The 18,430-nt window shown below is 41.8% G+C and overlaps 2 protein-coding genes across 2 annotated transcripts; one reads left to right on the forward strand and one right to left on the reverse strand.

Annotated features, from left to right (window-relative positions):
• The first annotated feature begins 1,658 nt into the window (after positions 1-1,658).
• Positions 1,659-5,326, forward strand: LOC142996368 (bcl-2-like protein 15). The gene is made up of 4 exons (XM_076147346.1): positions 1,659-1,817; positions 2,316-2,449; positions 2,807-3,028; positions 3,630-5,326. The coding sequence occupies exons 1-4, from the start codon at positions 1,703-1,705 to the stop codon at positions 3,648-3,650; spliced, it is 492 nt and encodes a 163-aa protein (XP_076003461.1). The 5' UTR covers positions 1,659-1,702; the 3' UTR covers positions 3,651-5,326.
• Positions 5,327-7,571: 2,245 nt separating this feature from the next.
• On the reverse strand, positions 7,572-13,345 carry LOC142996337 (adenosine receptor A1-like). Its single transcript, XM_076147305.1, has 3 exons — positions 12,710-13,345; positions 9,596-9,890; positions 7,572-9,489 (listed from the first exon to the last, which is right to left on the reverse strand). The coding sequence occupies exons 1-3, from the start codon at positions 13,054-13,056 to the stop codon at positions 9,106-9,108; spliced, it is 1,026 nt and encodes a 341-aa protein (XP_076003420.1). The 5' UTR covers positions 13,057-13,345; the 3' UTR covers positions 7,572-9,105.
• Between the last annotated feature and the right edge of the window lie 5,085 nt (positions 13,346-18,430).

Genomic DNA, 18,430 nt, shown 5'->3' on the forward strand with positions numbered 1-18,430 from the left:
CTGGTCCAACTATGACTTACTGTTGCGCTTTGACGTTTAACGAGCATTTAAATTGCAACATTGGATTTGAAATTATTTTCATCTAAGTAGTTGGGACAGTTTAGAGCAGGTCGCCTCCTCTTTAGCTTTGACTCGAATAATCGTCTGCAGCCTGTTGGTCTCTTTCACTTTGTCACATTTTGAGTTCGGCTTTACTCCCCAACAGTCTGAAGGTAAAGCTAATTTCCTTACAGCCAGTCATGCCTTACGTCTCCACTGCGGGGCGCTGTAGAAACCTCACAAACTCCTGTGGTGTCATATGGTAACACATCCATACCAAAGTTCTAGTTTGGGTTTGTGGGGGTTGGGGTAAGATTCTGGGAAAGGCACCGGAAAAAACTGGACTGATGGACCCCAAATTAATATGATGACCAAATGTAAGCCTCCCTTTTATTTCTGCACCTATAACTCAGGATTCATAAGTCCACTTTTCTTGGGTCCAGAGAGGAGGGACACAGCACAACCAACTCCTAGCCCCTAAAGCTATCAGAGGTGGAGATATCGGGTTCAAATCCTGGTTGGAGTCTCCGGTTTTTACTGCACCGGCAAGCACACTCTCTAACCTCCTCCATGGACTGTGCAGACTCACTTTACATAAGTGATTCAACTGAGATGAGTACAAGTCCAGAACACTTCATGTAATGTTCCTGGTTGTTTTTCTTGTCTCAAAATAAAAATGAATTCTGTGAAGCTTCAACATTCTAGTCTGCCCCTGTGCCAATAACAGACCAGATATCTTGACTTGAAACAGGTAGAAGTGACCCTGAAAATGGCTCCATTCCATTCAGGCCAGCGCTCTGTTGTTGTGCATGCTGGCTCCCCATCATTCATGTTGCTGGTTACACATGCACTTTTATACTTCAATCTGAAGTACACCTGCATCAGAATGATTACGCTCTATTAAGCTCTGCTCTCAGCTGTGACGAGCGTACTGAACATCCTGTTAATGTGTTTCTGTTTGTTTATATGCATATAACCCAAATGGCTCTGACTTTTTTTGGGAACGCTGCTTAGATGAAATAATGAAACCAAAATGTCAGTCTCAGAATCACCGTCCCTCTGCTATCCCCCTAATTTATGTGATGAGTGGCAGAGAGAAGAGTCATGAACCTCACATGATGCATTATGCAGCATGTTTTATAGCACTTTGGTGTGTGCCAGGGTGGGGCAGCTCAACCGCAAAGTTAATTTGCAAGCACATGTCGCCATCTTCTGGACATAAAACAGGAAAAGGGAAGGGGAAACGAATTAGAACAGATGGAGGAAAGAAAGGGAGATGTACAGACTGGAAATGAAAGATGATCACGTGAGCTTCATCTTAAACAGCAACACAACCAGCGGTCAGATCCATTTAGTGGAAAACTAAAATAAGTTATAAACGCTGCCACAGTGGGAAAAGAAAGTGAAGTGCTTGATTCATTTGGTTTATTTCCACCTGAAATGTGTTCAATATCGATAATAAACGGGCAATGATATTAAGAATTAAAAAATGTGTTTCCTCAAGCACATTATAATAATAATGAGCATTGCGAACTGCTGCAATTATTGTAGAGTAAAAGTAGCACAAACTCCAGCAAACCTGATCACAGCTGATATTTATCACAGAGGGGGGGCCGGAAGCTCTTAATGCGGCTGCGCAAGACAGTCGGAGACGAAAGCAGCAATGGCTCCCACAGACACACCGATCGAAACCCAGACGAGTCTGATCGTTAGCTGCCTGCTGGAGGATGAGACGGAACCTGAGCAAGTGAGCAGCTGCATTGTTCCCGACGGCCCCGGTGAGTTTCTCCTCTGTGTGTCGGTGAGCGGGGGCAGTGTCACTTCCCACCTCGTCACTTTCATTTTCCGATAACCTTAAAATTGATCAGCTATCGAAAACGATCGATTACCTGTGGATATCTAGTCATTGTTAGTTGTGTGTGTGTATATTGGATCGATATGTGTCACAGTGCAGAGCTGTGGGTCAGGAGCTGCGTGGAAATGGTCACGTAAACATATCACTGTAAAACAAAGTCCTAACTATTAATATGTCCTTGTGTTTGTCTTTTTGTTTATCGTGAAACACTAAATACTTGCACATGTGTGTCAAAGTCGAGTTACGGTACAAGTACTTTGAGATGTGACCATGGCAACACTGAGGAGAGACCCACCGTAAACCTGCAGCTGCGCCGTGATGGGCTGTAACATCTTACGCCATTGGCTCACTTGCAGGGTGGCTAACTGTAGCATGTAGCTCACTGTCTGTCACAGGCTGATCTGATCTGTGTGTTCGGCAGGTAGTGATGGTGAAGATGACAGTTTTGATCCAGCGGTGATAGCTTCTCAACTAAGGAGAGTAGCTGATAAGTTGAACAATGACGTCACGTTGAAAGCTGTCGTGAATAACCTGCTAAAGGCGGCAGCAAAAGAGGTACGCACACACACACTCTTTCACTCTGGTGTTGCTGTGGGTTTCCTCCCACAGACATGCAGGTCACATGAAATGGAACGTCAAAATGACAATAAAACAGTTTCGGCTGAGTTTGTCAGTGTGTGTTGGCTCAAGATTCATCCATCTATAATCAACTACTGGACCTAAAAAATACTAATCAATCAGAATGACACCTCCATAAATAATTTAACAAAGTTGTAATGCACTCTTGAAATAAGAGAAAAGCTCTTTCAATTCAAAATTATTAATCTGGAGTCATATTTTTTAACTTCTCCTTCCTGTCTGGATTCCAGTTAGACACAGATTTTGAAGGACACCTCTCTCTCCTCTCCTCAGGCCCTGGAGGAAGAGTTTGGTCGCGGTGTGGACACCTTATGCAAAGCTCAAGCTGCTCAAACGGCTGAGGTGGCGCCAGAGCTGCAGATGATCAGAGCCTCGGTGGCTCTGGGCCTCTACATGAAGAAACAATGGCCAGAGCTCAGAACTAAAGTCCAAGGAGCCATGACCGCGTTCCTCAACAGGCGTGTGAGCTGCTGGGTGGCTGAACAAGGCGGATGGGTGAGTAACCATGGAAACACAGTGTCAAATATTGTACATCTTGATCATTTCCTGGTCTGAGTTTGGTGTCATTATTATTATTAGTCTAATTTACTTGAATCCATCAGTACAAACGTGCTAATATTGTGGAAATTGAATCTTGTTAAACCAGTGTCATATTTTATTAGGTTAAGATGACAATACAGTGTGTCAATGGTTTACTGAGCTGTTCTGCAGCTCTTCTGAATGTCCCATTTACTGTAAAGGGAAACGCAGCATTTCCTCAGTGATGATTTGTCCACTTGCTTGATCAACTTCATGATCGTCATTCTGCCACTTTCACATTAACTTCCCCCCCGGCTGAACTGTCATGAAACTAAACCTGGCATTCGGCAGTAGGCAGATTTTGTTAATCTGAAGGAAATTTTTTGCACCTGGAGAAGAAAGCTTGTTAGCATTTACAAAGACGGATGGATAGCAAAAGAAATGTCACAATCTGCCTTCATGTTCCTTTGTATGCTAACAGACGAGTCGAAGAAATGAAGCTTTCTGTTGTAGGTTGAAAACTCGAGCTGCACACTTTGTTTCATACCAACTGATTTGTTTTGTGTTTTATTTTCAGGACCGAGTCGCACGTGTGTGAAATTATTGGATCATTCCAAACCAGCTCCCGTAATAATGAGCACATGGGAAAACCTTGTTGGGCTGCTGCCAAATCTAATCACACATGCTGTCCATGCTGGAGACCTTGAGACTGTTTGATCACAAACGGCCCCTTTTGTAAGAGTTTTTACACCTACAGTTTTAAGGCACAAATCCCATCTGGTGTGTGATGCAAGCTACAGATGGGTGAAAACATATCTGTGAATGTGACACAACCAGCCATAAATACACCTGCATCTGTTGGCAGAAGGCGTTCATTAAATCTCCAGCATATGTTTTGGAAAAGCAATCAAAGTTTGATGCATTCCAGAAAAATCTATAATTGGTTCTTCCCCCCCCCGCCTAAATGACACTATCGTAATATAACATCTAACGGTATCAGGTGCTTAGTTTGAAATGCATATCCACCATTAATGGACTCCTATTACACAAATCTGTTAAAAGTCCGTCCTACTTGTCTAACAGCGTTTGTGAATGTCAACCAGCGGTTTTGGATTGGAGCGAAATATATCCGTATATTGCAATGCCCCGAACTTGACTTAAGTCTGTCCTGTCTGCAAGGGACCGTCTGAGGGTTACACTTGGTGTCATGTTGAGTCAGAACCCCCGATGAATAACAAGCATACACTGGTTTTTGAAATGTCTTCCAATCTGCCAAAAAAATCTATTCTTCCACCTGCATAGCACAATCGGCAATGAGGAAAGGTGTGCCAGTATATCCTTGTTCCTCCAATGGGCGTATGTACACCTCATTACTGTGTGATGTCTTTACCACGCTCCCTTGCACACGGACGGCAGCAATTTACAAAGAAGTGCGTCAAACCAAATTCGCTCATTTGCATACTGGGCACCCAAAACAGCTTGTTCTCAAAAATACCACTGCCAAAAGCTGAGAAACACGATAAGCTCTATTTACAGACCAGAGGGAGCTGAACTAACTTGGTAATATAGAGTGAAATTTGGGTCATGTTTAAAATTGCAATCGCTCATAATTGTTGATGGTCTTGTAAGTGACCGCTTGGGGCAATTTTTATGTTTATTTGTTGCTGATATAATGCACTAGTGTTTTATTCAAACTTGACTTGAAAAAAAGGAACAAACACAAGTATTTAGTTTAGTTTGCATGCTTGTATTTGTATTTGTCTCTGGAATGCTTGATAGCTGTGATTGTCAGCACAACTTGAATGATCTTTCATATTATGCTCATGTTAATCACATTATTTATCAGGGGTTCAGCTAATGTGTCAAAACACGGGTATTGTGACAATGCACTTTGCTTTATAAGTGCTTTATACTGCAAATATTTTATGCTTATATTTTATGCATTCTCTCTGCATTTAATCAGGACTGGTGTGGCTGTATTTTGAAATTGTGATCTTTTCTAGAATACAAATACAAAATATCATGTTCTGTGGGTTTGACAAGTGAATGTTGATATATGTTTGTGTAGATAAAGACACAGTGGTGGGTTTAAAAGATCAAGCAAAGGGAGTGGTAGCAGAAAAGTCTTAGAGCCAGCTTTTTATTTCATTAAGTAATTTTGCTTTGGTCACTTGTAATTTCAACTCCTGTGAAATTGTGGTATCAATCGTGCAATTGATTGTGCTTTTTTTTTTTGTAATTCTTTAAAAAAAATAAAAATATGAAAAACATTGATTCTGATACATTTGTGAAGCATACTAGAAAGGATTTTACCATTTTTGATTATTTGAAAAAATATGTCAAAGTAAATCACATGGTTTGCAGCATGTTACAAATACACAATTATTTGGCAAAAAAAGTGTTATCTCACTTCGAATGTGGTGAATTCCTCCTGCAAAAAAGAGAAATTGGCCTAGAATTTTACCTAGAAAATGCTGAAAAAATGTCTTAACTTGATGACGCATAAGTTTAATTTGTTTCTGCCATCAAATGTTTTCCACAGAGAGAAACGTGTGTCACCGCTGCCTTTTGCTGACCTACAGGCCTCCTTCACTTTCTGTTCAATCATTTAAACCTCCCATTACCATATTAAAAAAGAGACAGAAAGGGAACAGTGCCACTCTTTTTCCTTACCTCACTAATATAGATTTTTTTTTTTCTCCACACCACTCTGCTTCCCTAGACACCCAATCACCAACCTCATTTGTCACCAGCGCAGTTCACACACACCTGTGGACTCATACACACACCTGCCTCGTTATCTCACCAGCTATATACACCTGGATTCCACACACTCTTTTTTAGTTTGATGCTTTGATCTGATTGTTGTGTTGAAAGTGTTTGTTTGTCAATAATGAACTCAAGTGGCATCATGTCAAGGTTTACTGCCACAGCTGCATCTTGCACCTGCAGCCTCGCTGGAAGTGTTTCTCTAAGCGTTGTAATGAATTTAAAGAGGCATTGCGGTTCTTCCAATTCCTAGCAGATACTTTATGACAAGCATATGTGTGTGTCTGTGTGTGGGTGCCTGCGTGCTATCTGTGAAATGAGGCTGCAGAGACCTTCAAAGAAATATGCAGTGAAGGTGGAGAAGTGGTTTCATTTATATTGGAAATGTATTTGGCAGCTCTTCCTCACCCGCCCGCCCGCCGCAGCATAAATCTCCTGGTTCTCATTTTGAACAGGACCAAACCAAAAAATGTGTGCAGCCCTGATTACACTCACCCCAAATGTCCTTCCATTTCTGAGTATGAGCAGCAGAGGGCAGCACAAACCTTAATTATTTGCGTGTGTATGAGAGAAAGTGAATGCTGTAGATTCCTTTTAAATTTATCAATACCTCTAATTTAATTGTGTTGAATAATGATAAATACACTAAGAGTTTAAATGATTTATTGCTTGTTTTTCCTTTCCTGCTCTGGGTTGTCCTGCTCACACTCCTGTGATGGCCCACCAGGCCCGCTCACACTGGGATGTGAAGGTATCTGACTGTAGATTTTCACCTCTGTGTAGAAGGTGGAATGTCAAGTTTACATAAAATATGTGAGAAGCACTTGCTGACAGGGAATCTAACTTCTAATGAAGTTCTTGTAATGTATGCATTTGATTTGAAGATGCATCCATTAGCATGCATTAGCTTGCTCATGTTTATTCATTTTACCTGAGCGGCAGAGTGGCACCAGCTGAAACACCAGGAGAGAAACGAGCTTTGAGAACAGAACTGGAATAACTCTGACTGGAACTGTCTCTCTATTTATAGCGTGACTCACTCTCTATCTTTCTCTGTATGTGTGTAAGTGTGTGTAGATAACAGCCACACCAAACACTGTGCAGTCAGTCCACAATAAGAGGAACTTTATTTATGCTTCTGTTTGATGTGACTTTATTTAGCAGCAGCATAATATATAAAACCATATGCATGGTATCAATGTGCTAATTTGGCTGAGATATTGATCCACCTATCAATCTATTCGATCACTCATTCCTTCATAATTAGAGATTGACATTTAACATTTCATAACGTGTCCACCATGTGACCGTGTACTATTTTGAACCTTGACTTTGATTAACATTGTTTACAGGTACAATATCCAAGCTAATGATTTATTTTTGCTATCGATAATGTATATCTGCACATACATTTACACCTGTGTTAAATAAAGGAACAGATCCAAGCTTAAAAATGTTTCACCTGAAGACAACGTGAGAGTAAAAACACATAAGAGCAGCATTTGAAATATAGTGAATATACATTTCTGATAAACTGTGTGTGTCTGTTCTGTCCATGCTGTAACACACAGTGCTACAGTTCAGCCAGGTCACATTCATAAGCCTACAGAAGGCAGGTTAAGTGGCAGCCTGGATGTCGACCCCAGCAGAGATGTCAATGTATTAAAATGAATTCCTTGTCTGGTCCCAATGTAAACTAAAGATCCCCTCCCCCTCCCCCAGCCTTTCCCAACTCACTCCTGAGCCTCTTTCCCTCTCCTCATATATTTGAATAAGCCCCCTTTGCCAAATAGTCCACTGCCACAGATGTTTTCAGTCATAACACAAAAACACAGACAGAAATCTTAAGTGTGTTTGTTCAAAAACCTTCCCTCTCTCATGATGATGTTGTTCTTGTTTCCATTTGCTGATGCAGACGACATAAACACAGAACCAGGCTCACCATCCTGCCACCATTGGTAGAAAGTAATGAGTTGCCTAGAAGTTGGGTTTCCCAGTCTGCCTCAGGAAAACATCTCATTCAATCGTCATTTAACGTCATTATTTAGGACGTATCAGAAATGCACCAGTAACACCTACACACTTACTAGTACATTTTATGTTGCGGTAACCAGTTACAAAGTATAGATTCCATGTCAAAAGTCACTAACTTTAAGTCAGCTCTGTAACAAAACAGAGGAGTTACGCTCTTGTGCCAAACCCGCAATGCTATACTGGAATATCTACACACCCATGAACATTAAAGTGGAAAAGGTAGAAAGTGTAACTGACAACACCAGCAACTAGTGGAGTGGAGTTCCAAGTGATTATAGTTACGATCAAGTGAGGCATATTGGGTGTAAGAGCTTTAGTGTTGTTAAATTCACAGTTTGGCATGACGCACTGATGCAGATTACATCATTGTGAGTGCAGATAAGTGACTCCCAGGCAGTTGTCCATGTTCACAAACGATCAATAACGAATATCAAGTACGTTTCTATCAGCATTAGCAATAGGCATATTGAAGGCAGTTTTCAGCAGTTGGTCCTAAAAAAAACCTTCAAACTTCACCGCACATGACCAAGTGAACAACACAACAATGAAGCCTGTATCACTCTGATGGATGGATCACTTGGATTTAAACCAAATCAGTTCTAATTTTAAAGTCGAGTTAAGCATTTATGGACATCTTGTGTCCTTGTAGCTCTCGTAGCACCAAGATGGGTTTTAGTTCATCACACACCAGATTCTTACCCCTTGTGTGGGCTATTTATGTTTTTGCTGCACTCCTTCATCCTCATACTCTGTCGTCAAGGCCACAGAGATGAGCGTGTCATTGTACCAGAGTAGGTTTTACCCTTCTTATAATGAAACACTTAAACTATCTGAGATCATTCACATAGAAAAGGTCATGAGTTTTAGTTCAGGTGAAATATACTTACAGCATAAATACTTAAGTAGAGAGTGTAGTGATGTACACTTATTGATTCAAGTTCAACAGGTTCATCTTTGAACCGATCAAGGAGCCCCTTATCCCATATGACATCAGACAATGGAGAATCAAAGTTACTCTTGTCTAAATCCATGTCTCATTTAGGATGCTGCTTGTGGCTCTGTGCTCTTCTTCATCCCGTCTCAGCGGAGTGTAAATCTGTGAAGTTTCTCCATCCGTCTGATGGTCTATGGTAGCAGAAAGGTCGTTAAATCCCTCCAGAATGAAGGCACGAGTCCTTTCCAATCTGTGAACCGTTGGAGTAAAACCTAACAGTTACACAGTCACACAGCAATCCAATTAGTTGACATGGTCACACATCATCATCATCATCATCATTGTGCCTCAGCCTCCGCTCAGGACTCTGTGATCTCTGACTCCCTCTTTGGGGAAGCCGACCCACTGGATCCTGACAAAGCATGTACTGTTTCCAGATTTTACGGAATGCTGTGCGGAATTTTTTGATGCGGAAAGCATAAACAATGGGATTGACGGCCGAGTTGCCATGGGTGAGGAGGATGGCGATGTACATAATGAACATCGGCTTTTCACAGTCAGGGCAAAAGAGGGTGATGCAGTTGAGGATGTGAAGGGGAAGCCAGCTGACCGCAAACAGGAAGAGAACGAGGGCAAGAGACTTGGCGAGCTTGAGCTCCTTGCCGAAGTAACGGCTGGGGTCTGTGTGACTTGTGGTGACCTACAGATAAATACAGAAGAAGATCATCAGCATATCGTTTGACTTTAAATCAAGACTTCAATCAAGACACCAAGACATGTCAACATCTTTCTTTGCAAGGCCTCACCTTCTTGTTGAGCTTTTTGTGGATCATGTAGAAAATCTCAACGTAAATGGCCAGCATGAGGACCAAAGGAGGCAGCACCCAGCCGAAGAAGTTGAAGTAAACCATATAGTCCATGCTGATGACGTTCTCAAACTTGCAGGTCACCAAGACTTCGTCCGACACCATGGAGCTGTTGTTTCGTAGCTGCTGCAGTTTATTCCAGCCCAACATGGGTGTGAGGCCCACTACGATGGACACCAGCCAACAAAACAGCACGGCCATTCCAGCCCGCCGTGGGGTCACCACGTGCTTGTAGCTATGGCAACAAGAGAAGAACAAAATAAGAGGAAAAGTAATTTATTGCAGGGCTACTGTAACTGACTGCGATCGACCTAATCAAATTTGACATTAGAGATAGGAACATGTGATTTGATAAAGAGTAAATTCTGTATTGCCCACCATGTCTGACCCCCCACTTCATCCCATTACATATTGTTTCAAAGGACAACGTATGGCAATTCTTTCTTCATGCATCTTCATCTTTCTTTCAACCATCTGCCAGTGATGAAGATGAAGACACTGGCTAAAATAACAATTTGCAATTCTTTTAAATGTCTGTGTCACATCGTTACCCTTTCTCTCCCACACAATGGTCTGCTGATGCACATGTCAGCGTGTTAGTCATTGAGGAAATGACACAAAAGAATCATGTGGTAGAATAGAAGCCATGGAGGACTGTTGGTTTTAGAGTTCAGACTGACTCAATCAGCCACACAGTAAAAGTAAATAATCCACTGTGTTCATTCCTCCTCACTCACTTTGTTATTCCGGAGGCTCCACAATTTACTTGGATATCCCCTCAATTTCTGCCTGGCTGATCTCACAAACACAGAAACACACATTCTACAATATATGTCTGAGGCAGACTGTAATTTAGTCTCGTTTGGCAGACCTCACAGAGAGAGACAGACAGGGAGAGAGACAGAGACCGATAGAGTGAGGGAGTTCAAAATGAGTCAAGGTGATGTGGACACAACACAGGATGAATGAATGCTTTGCCTGGACACAGTCCTCCTCCCTTCTCTCTCTCCTCTCCTCTCCTCACCTCTCCTCTCCTCTCCTCTCCTCCCCTCTCTCCTTGTATTATAAGTCTCAGCACAGCTCACTTGTCCTTCTACACACAGTTCTATCTCGTCAGGAGTCTCATCAGTGCTTCTACCCAAAATTACTTTGTGGTTATGATTCTAGACATCATTGCTTTCTGCAGGCATTGAAGCATCCCCCTTGCCCTGTGAATCACATCCTTCAGCTTTATACGAGGCCTAACCACACATACATCTACTCACATCTCAGACAGAACACTGTTATCATGACGGTGTGATTCCAAACCCCTGCTGCTATAAAAAGCAATGTGCAGCTGTTTCCATGTGTCCCCACAGAGTCCCAGGAGTGGTTGTGGGAGGGGTACTCCATTTCTGATTCTCATTATCACTCTGACTCTTAAAAGAAAAGGCATCGGTTCACTGCCACTGGAACCAAACCAAATGCATGAGAGTGTCTAGAGGAAATAATTTATTCATGAAATAGATGATTGTAGCTAAGATTGTCCTCTGTGGATGTGTCAGTGGAATCTTAATAATAATAATATTAATACATTTTATTTGTAGAGCACTTTTCATATATATATGAAACATATCTTAAGGTTGATGTTAATCCTGTACGACTTGGTACAGATTCTGGTTTGTGTGATTGTTTGGAGTTTGTCTGGATCATTTTTTGGATTTGGTTTTTGGTATTAGGTTTGTGTGGCCCATGAATGAATTAGTCAACTTCAACCAAACTTGGTGGACATGGGCACTCAACTATTGATGCAAAAAGTGAAACATCAACGACCTGATGATGTCGCTATACCTCCAACGGTTACGTTTTTTTGTCAATAACTTAGTAATCATACATAGCAGAAAGTCAAAAGTGTATTGTTTGTCATTTGGAGGGGGGGGTGGGTTCATGATGATCCAGGCAATAAGCTCTAAAGTAGAGGACTACTCAGCCGTAGTGATGGTAGTGTCGAAGGGGGATCTAGTTTACATTGAGTTTTAGTATCCATCCATATTCAGCCTCATTGAGTTAGGAAAAGCCCTGCAGCACACTTAAAATTAACAGCTAAGGCAATAATGTTAAGCCAATAACACCATAGTTACACTTTTCTTGTACTGTCAGTGTTATTTATATGAATACATCACTTATTACTGATTGCTGTGTGTATTTGGTATACAAGTGTATCTTGTGCTGGTTGCAAATTGGGAAATTGTGCAATCCATGAGCCTCTATTGCCCAATCATGCAATCTCTGTCAGACACTCTTTACTGCCAGTCCTCAATGAGGCATCTTGGTGGGTTGTTTTTCAGAAAAAGGGAACACGATACTATTTTCTAAAAATCCATTAGGTGCACAACAGAAAGGATAATATTTGCTGTTTGAAAGGCTCCTCTGGTGCATCTCTGCTTATGAGATTAGTTGCCATGCAACATAAATGTCTGTTTTCTTCTTAGTGGGGGCTTCTAACTGAAACGGACAAGGAGAAATAAAGAAGTAGCAATAACATGTTAGACTCCCACATGCTTCTTTTTTTTATGTGTTAGGCCATACTGGAATCCCACTTGACTCCCTACTGTGAAATTTAACAGCTTTAAAATGTGCTTGGACCCCTGTTTGGTCCTCATACAGACAACAATACAAATCATAAATGTGCAAATTGTAAAAATGATCCTTTCCTGCACAACAAAACAAACTTGTGTTGACAACTGAATTTAATATCCAGACCAAATAATCCTGTCATTCATTTTAGGAGGGAAATCAACATGCAGGGAAAGAAAGCCGTTGCATGAATGTTGGAAATAAACAGAAATTCTACAAATATACCACAGTGAATAGAAGCATAACCCATGATAAGGTCACTAACACACCTGAACTCCATACATGACCAACATTCCTGCTGTAAAGATGAATGGGAACCTGCACAGACATGACGGAGCTGAGGTGTCCTTGGAGAAAGCAGCGGTCCAGACACAAAGGCTGCCGTGAGCGGTTGGAGATAGTGTGTAAACCATAAGGGGATTCACCTTTCGGCCCTACCTCATGGGGATCTTCACTCTCAGATAGCGGTCAATGGCGATTGCCAGCAGCGCCAGGATTGAACTTTGCGTCAGGACGAGCACGGTGCAGGCGACCAGCAGGCAGCTGTAGAAGTGCGTCTGGAGTCCGATGCTGATGGTGATGGCGAGAGGGATGACAAGAGCCCCGACCGCAATGTCAGCCAAGGCCAAGGAGACGATGAAACAAAACGTGGTGTCTCTCAGGGAGCGGTTAATACGCACAGCCCACACCACCATCACGTTCCCGATCACGGCGGACACGGCGATCAGCACCTCCATCGCGACGTAGAGGGCTTGAGTCGGCGGCAGTCCCGGACCCGGAGGCATCTTTCCGCCGGTGCTGGAGAAGTGTGAGCTCAGCGGAGAAACAGTCCTAACACGGCGAGGAGTTTCGGCGCATCTACAGAGTCTCTCCCTCGCATGTTGTTTTGCGTCCCGCTGAGGGTTTTTGGTGCGTTCACGGTCTCAGTGGATTGTTTCAGGTTCTGGCTCCGGCGGGGACTCGGAGCTTGTGCGCGCTTGTAGACGCATAAACAAAATCATATGCTCCGAAGCGGTGATCAAGAGAACGAAGTGGCCCCCCTGCTAGTCCTGTTGGCGGAGGGGACGGGACCGAGCCTGGCACATGGAATGAGTCACAGCACCGCCACCGAGCTTATGTGCCCTGTATTCCAGCCGTGTACCAAAGTTCAGGGGGGAGGGAATTTTGCATTTGTGAACAGTTTCTGTTCCTGCGAAATCTGAATCATAGTGATGATGTGTCCCCTCTGTCCCGCAAATGTCCTTCATCTAGACACGACAGACTCCCCTTGGACACACAGTTTGTTTATTTTACGATAAAATCCCCTAATTACGACGTTTTCCAGAGGGTCCCGTAAATTTGGCGCTGACGTCAGTTTTGGGGAAGGATGATCATTGCTTACTTTCTGTCTGCAAAGTCACAAGCACGACTCCCTCTCAAATCCACTCTTCTGTGGGAGGGACTGGACATTTAATAGGTATTTCATCTTCACTCACATGTCACTTAGGTGCAATATAAAGCCATTCATTCAATCAAAAGAAATATTAGACAACACAAATACCACAGTGATGTTCGTCTTTCACCCAGTTTCACATGGGTTATGCCAGTTAGTGTCTCCTTTATACCACACGAGATTTATTATAGACCAACTGTCAGCCTGCCTCTGAATAATAAAGAGCACGGCACACATGCAACTGTTAATGTTATCAACTGAGCAGTCAAGAGGCTGAAGTGAAGACAGAAGGTAGAGATACAGGACGCTGTGCAGGCCGGAGGAAGACGGATGGGTAGGTGGTCATATGCTTTGTGTTGCAGGGAGACATTGACACAAAGCTGGACAACAGCAGCTGGTATCAGCAGGACTCAGCTGCAAGTCACGCACACACGTTCACACAGCACCCTATTTAGATGCAAATTACACTCGTAAACAAGTTGCATAAATACAGATGCACACAACCCTATAAAGGTGCAATTTACAATCACAAACAAGTTGTATATACATGTCTTCACACACAGACACACACATAGACACAAACAGAAAAATCAAGTTTGTCTCAGATTGAGTTGGATTACATTTACTGACACCTGCATAAAATGATCATCTCACCGATCAATTCTGTGAAACCAACAGACAGATAATTATGAATTCCTCTCCTCGTCTCTGCCTCTCCTTGAGCACAGCGACACACGAGAATCATTCACGGACTGTCAGTCAGTGACATCCTCCACTCAATCATTTATTTGTCAATTTCCTCCTCTGCTCCCACTGGATTATTACTTCAGCCATCCAAATAGATTCCTCTGGGGAAAGGCCTGTTGATAACTGAAAAGTATCCGATCCTGGAAAGGAAGGGATGCATTTGAGGAGGAGGTGTTCAATTACATGCTTTCACACAAGTGATTGAATACTTTTAATACTTAAGTGAAGACATTTGTTATCTTTAATCATCAAATTTGAGAGAACCCAGACTCTTCCTTTAAGTCCTTCCTTGAGTTTTGGTTTGTCTGTATCACTGGTTTCCATCACTGCAACTTCTCTCTCTTCAAAAGAACTCTGATGATTGTTAAGAATATGTTTGGTCTTTCACCTTGAGTAAAGTAAAAATAGAAATATTCTGTCTCTTGCACACTGTACACCCACTTCTGAGGACCTTTGAGTGGAAGGAAAGTTCATGTGTGTGCATTTAAAGGCACAAACCTTCCAGGCTTACAGTTTTCTCCTCAGTCATGACCCTCCCTGATTAGCACGGCCTTATCTTTCCTGGAACAACACAACATTTATGAAACCTGATATGACCCTGACGTTTCAGTTTTACGTGATTCAATATGCCTGTTGCCTTGCTACAATAGTTTACAGAATAAATAAGTTGACGGAAGCACAGCAGCTCTTTCTGAGAAATCGTTTCTCATTGAATGACACACAAAGTGGATTTTATCAAATGAGTCATCAGATAACAGCAACAATCTATTTCATATTTCAAGCAGCACAGGAAATGTGTTAATTCCAGACAAGCATATGCACAGAATAGTGGAATTTCTGCCATTAATTACCCATCGGATCTGATAGAATGAGAAATAATAATAGACAAACACAATCTGCTCAGGATCTGTAGTGGCCCCCCCGACTCCGCTCCTCTCTGCTCATGCGAACCATGAGCTGGTCAAAACAGACAAGACACGGGTTTGCTGGTTGTGCTTCCCAGTTTGCATTGAGGCGTTCACACGTGTTCAAATCTGTGTGCTTGCTGCTGAGGCGTGATGATTTAGGGAGAGAATGTGCAACTTTCCAGCCTCGTATAAAAGCAGGGAATTGCTCATTTAGCCGCTGAAATGAGCTTTGTGTTGTGATCGCCTCCTTTACTGACGTCCATGCCTCATTATGGTCTACAGCTGAAACTCAATCTGTGTTCCAGCCCATTTAAACAATCACAGACTTTTAGTTGCACGACTAAGGATTTTACAAGAGCAATCCAGAGTGGATAAAGAGGTCAAAAGACAATCTCTCAAATACATTAAGGGGTGTTTAAGTTAATGAAAGTGGTGACATGAATGATATAAAGTCCAATTAGGAAAGAGAAGAGAAGAGAGGGAGATAAGAGAGTGTGTGTGTGTGTGTGTGTGTGTGTGTGTGTGTGTGTGTGTGTGTGTGTTTGACTCACATCATTTTGTAATATAATCATAATTTGAAAACCATGCCATGTATTAATAAACTTGCAGTTCTGTATCCAAACCATATCAAATAAAATTTCTCATCAAAGAGTTTATTCGCTCATCATTACATCATTACTTTCCTAAGAAGTGACCAACAGGGTTCTGGAACATGATGCGTCGGAGTGTGTTTGTTGTTGTAGAAGAGAAACTCCATAACCTAGCTGCCAAATGGAACAGCTATCAGACATCCAGGCTGTGATGAAGTACGTCTAGTAAACTTGACTTATTTGCTGTAATTTGTCTGCCAGCTGCTGCATAATCAGACACATATGGATCAAACATCAATTTATAGACAAATGATGAAATGGGTGTGTTTCTTTTTTTGCATTTTATCCATCCCAAGTGCATTATTTGATTATGATTTCTTGATTCCCTAACATATTGTGTGATCACAATAACTAAGAAGTCTAATTTAGATGATGATTAAGCCCGTGGATAACTCCTGAGGGACACATTACGGATGTGTTGACACCAGAAAATAGCTTTGAAACCCCTGACTAACATAGTTCAGTACATCAGATTGTGTTTGTACTCTCCAGTAAGCAAACTAAATTTCAAAAGAACTTCACATCACATTCTTTGACTTTCATGTCCATATTTGTGCAGCGTCTGCTAAACACAGATCTGACCCGGTTAAGCAAAGCAGAGAATCTGATAACATGAAATGGAACAAATCCAGTACATGAGCCACTCAGCTGGTAAATGGACAATCACATCAAACACATCAATGTGAAGAGGGACGGCATGTCCCAATTTGAATTTGAATTCTCGTGAAGAGCCTCTTCGTTTGTCTGAGCAAGCTGCCAAAACATTTTATTCAGAAAACAGGTTTGCATTGTTTGATACTGTAAGAATTTATTTCCTTTCTGGAGGGCAGAGGCATGGACGCCTCTGCCTGACAGATGCTCTTTATGAGCGCTATTGTAGGCGTAGAGAAAGAAGGAGGGATGCACCCTGGAGGCCTAGAGACCCCACATGTGGCTGAGGAGTGATTGCTCAATTCATCATCAGTGCAGTAAAACATACAACCTGAATTCTTTGCATCTTGTTTTCCAATGTGTAGCCAACCCTCCATCCCCGTCCATCTTATAGTCTTTTGCAAGTTGGGCCAGTATAAAGTATCTGTATGCAACTTAAATTCTATAAAATCAATATGTCATGTTATTTTTAAAAACTGCCTCAAACTTAGTAGGATGTCAGTAAGGCGCCGCTGGGTGACCTTTGCCGTTAGAATAGCACAGACGCTCATAGCAGACAGCATGAATATATTAGAGAGCCTGAGTACAGGGGAGGAGGAGGAGCGGAATCAACTGGGATTAGAGTGAAGAAGGAGAGAAGATCACAGACAGGGAGAGGGAGTCATAGAGTGAAAGGATCACTCTCAGCAGATGCTTGTTTGTCCGTTTACTGCAACAACTGAAGCACATAATCTGCTTACTTAGATTCTTTATTCATTCACAACAAGGTAATGGACCAAGAACCCATGTTAATGCTGATGCAGGGAATTTTTCATTTGACATATGATTTTAATCATATGAATTCCTATTGATATGTGCAATCTCATTTATTTCTCATCCATAAAGCAACAATAAAGCAACGAAGTCCTTGGCATTAAGTCGTTAAATCCCTAAGTGATTGGTCAATTTGTTGACATTGGCATTCACACTCAGCATCTTTACTTCAGACAGAAAAATCTATCTAAAAAGCTTCAAACTGAGCCTGGTGTTTATGTAAATAGATCACATCAGAGATCTAACTAGGACAGTTGGCGATTCAAACACACACACACTCTAATCATATGTGAGTCTGTCAGTTATATTCAATCCAATAAAGCAAAAATGTGATGTGTGCTTCTGGAAGTGACGTCCAATTTTCTCCTCTAATAAATATTCAGCAGTGAAGCTCTGTGGTTTGAAAGTACGAGTCAATGTTCAGTCTAACTAGACACAGTTCGTGTGTCTAGTTTGAGAATGAGCAGAGTGAATCAGCTGTGAGATCTCAAAGTCCCCCGACTGCAGTTTTAATTAAATGTCTGGAAAGACGTCTTGAGAATTCAACAGAGAATTCTGCTCTGTTTCACTGGATTCTGATCCCAAATGAAATAAGACACCATTTTAATGGAACGAATCCTTTCTCTTTTATCTCTTCCCCTATGTTGAACTGTTACTCAGATTGTTAAAGACCTGTGCGGGGGGAGCACGGCCCCATTTTGGATTGTTTTGCATAGACTTCTATCAAAAGACTCTAATGGGTCCTATAATACAATATCACCCAGACAAAATGCAAAATAATCTAATTGCACTGTATCAGTCAGTAAGATGTTTGTTCTGCTTCTCATATTTACGATATTTCTGAGCCATTTTCCAAAAGGAAACACTGAAATTTAATTATACTTTATTGCATCTTTTATTACTTTTGCCCTTAGGATTACATCAAAATTTGGCATTATGATGTTGCAATCCAAAGTAT

The sequence above is a fragment of the Genypterus blacodes genome, unplaced genomic scaffold (genome assembly GCF_046128005.1).
Source record: "Genypterus blacodes isolate CSIRO-AG114 ecotype Tasmania unplaced genomic scaffold, CSIRO-AGI_Gbla_v1 ptg000037l_1, whole genome shotgun sequence".
Taxonomy (NCBI): Eukaryota; Metazoa; Chordata; class Actinopteri; order Ophidiiformes; family Ophidiidae; genus Genypterus; species Genypterus blacodes.

Coding starts and splice junctions, on each gene's coding strand:
- LOC142996368 (XM_076147346.1), top strand. CDS start 1,703: ATGGCTCCCACAGACACACCGATCGAAACCCAGACGAGTCTGATCGTT. Junction 1,818..2,315: donor CATTGTTCCCGACGGCCCCG/GTGAGTTTCTCC, acceptor TGTGTTCGGCAG/GTAGTGATGGTGAAGATGAC. Junction 3,029..3,629: donor TGGCTGAACAAGGCGGATGG/GTGAGTAACCAT, acceptor TTTTATTTTCAG/GACCGAGTCGCACGTGTGTG.
- LOC142996337 (XM_076147305.1), bottom strand. CDS start 13,056: ATGCCTCCGGGTCCGGGACTGCCGCCGACTCAAGCCCTCTACGTCGCG. Junction 9,891..12,709: donor AGAGTGAAGATCCCCATGAG/GTAGGGCCGAAA, acceptor TTGTTGCCATAG/CTACAAGCACGTGGTGACCC. Junction 9,490..9,595: donor ACAAAAAGCTCAACAAGAAG/GTGAGGCCTTGC, acceptor ATTTATCTGTAG/GTCACCACAAGTCACACAGA.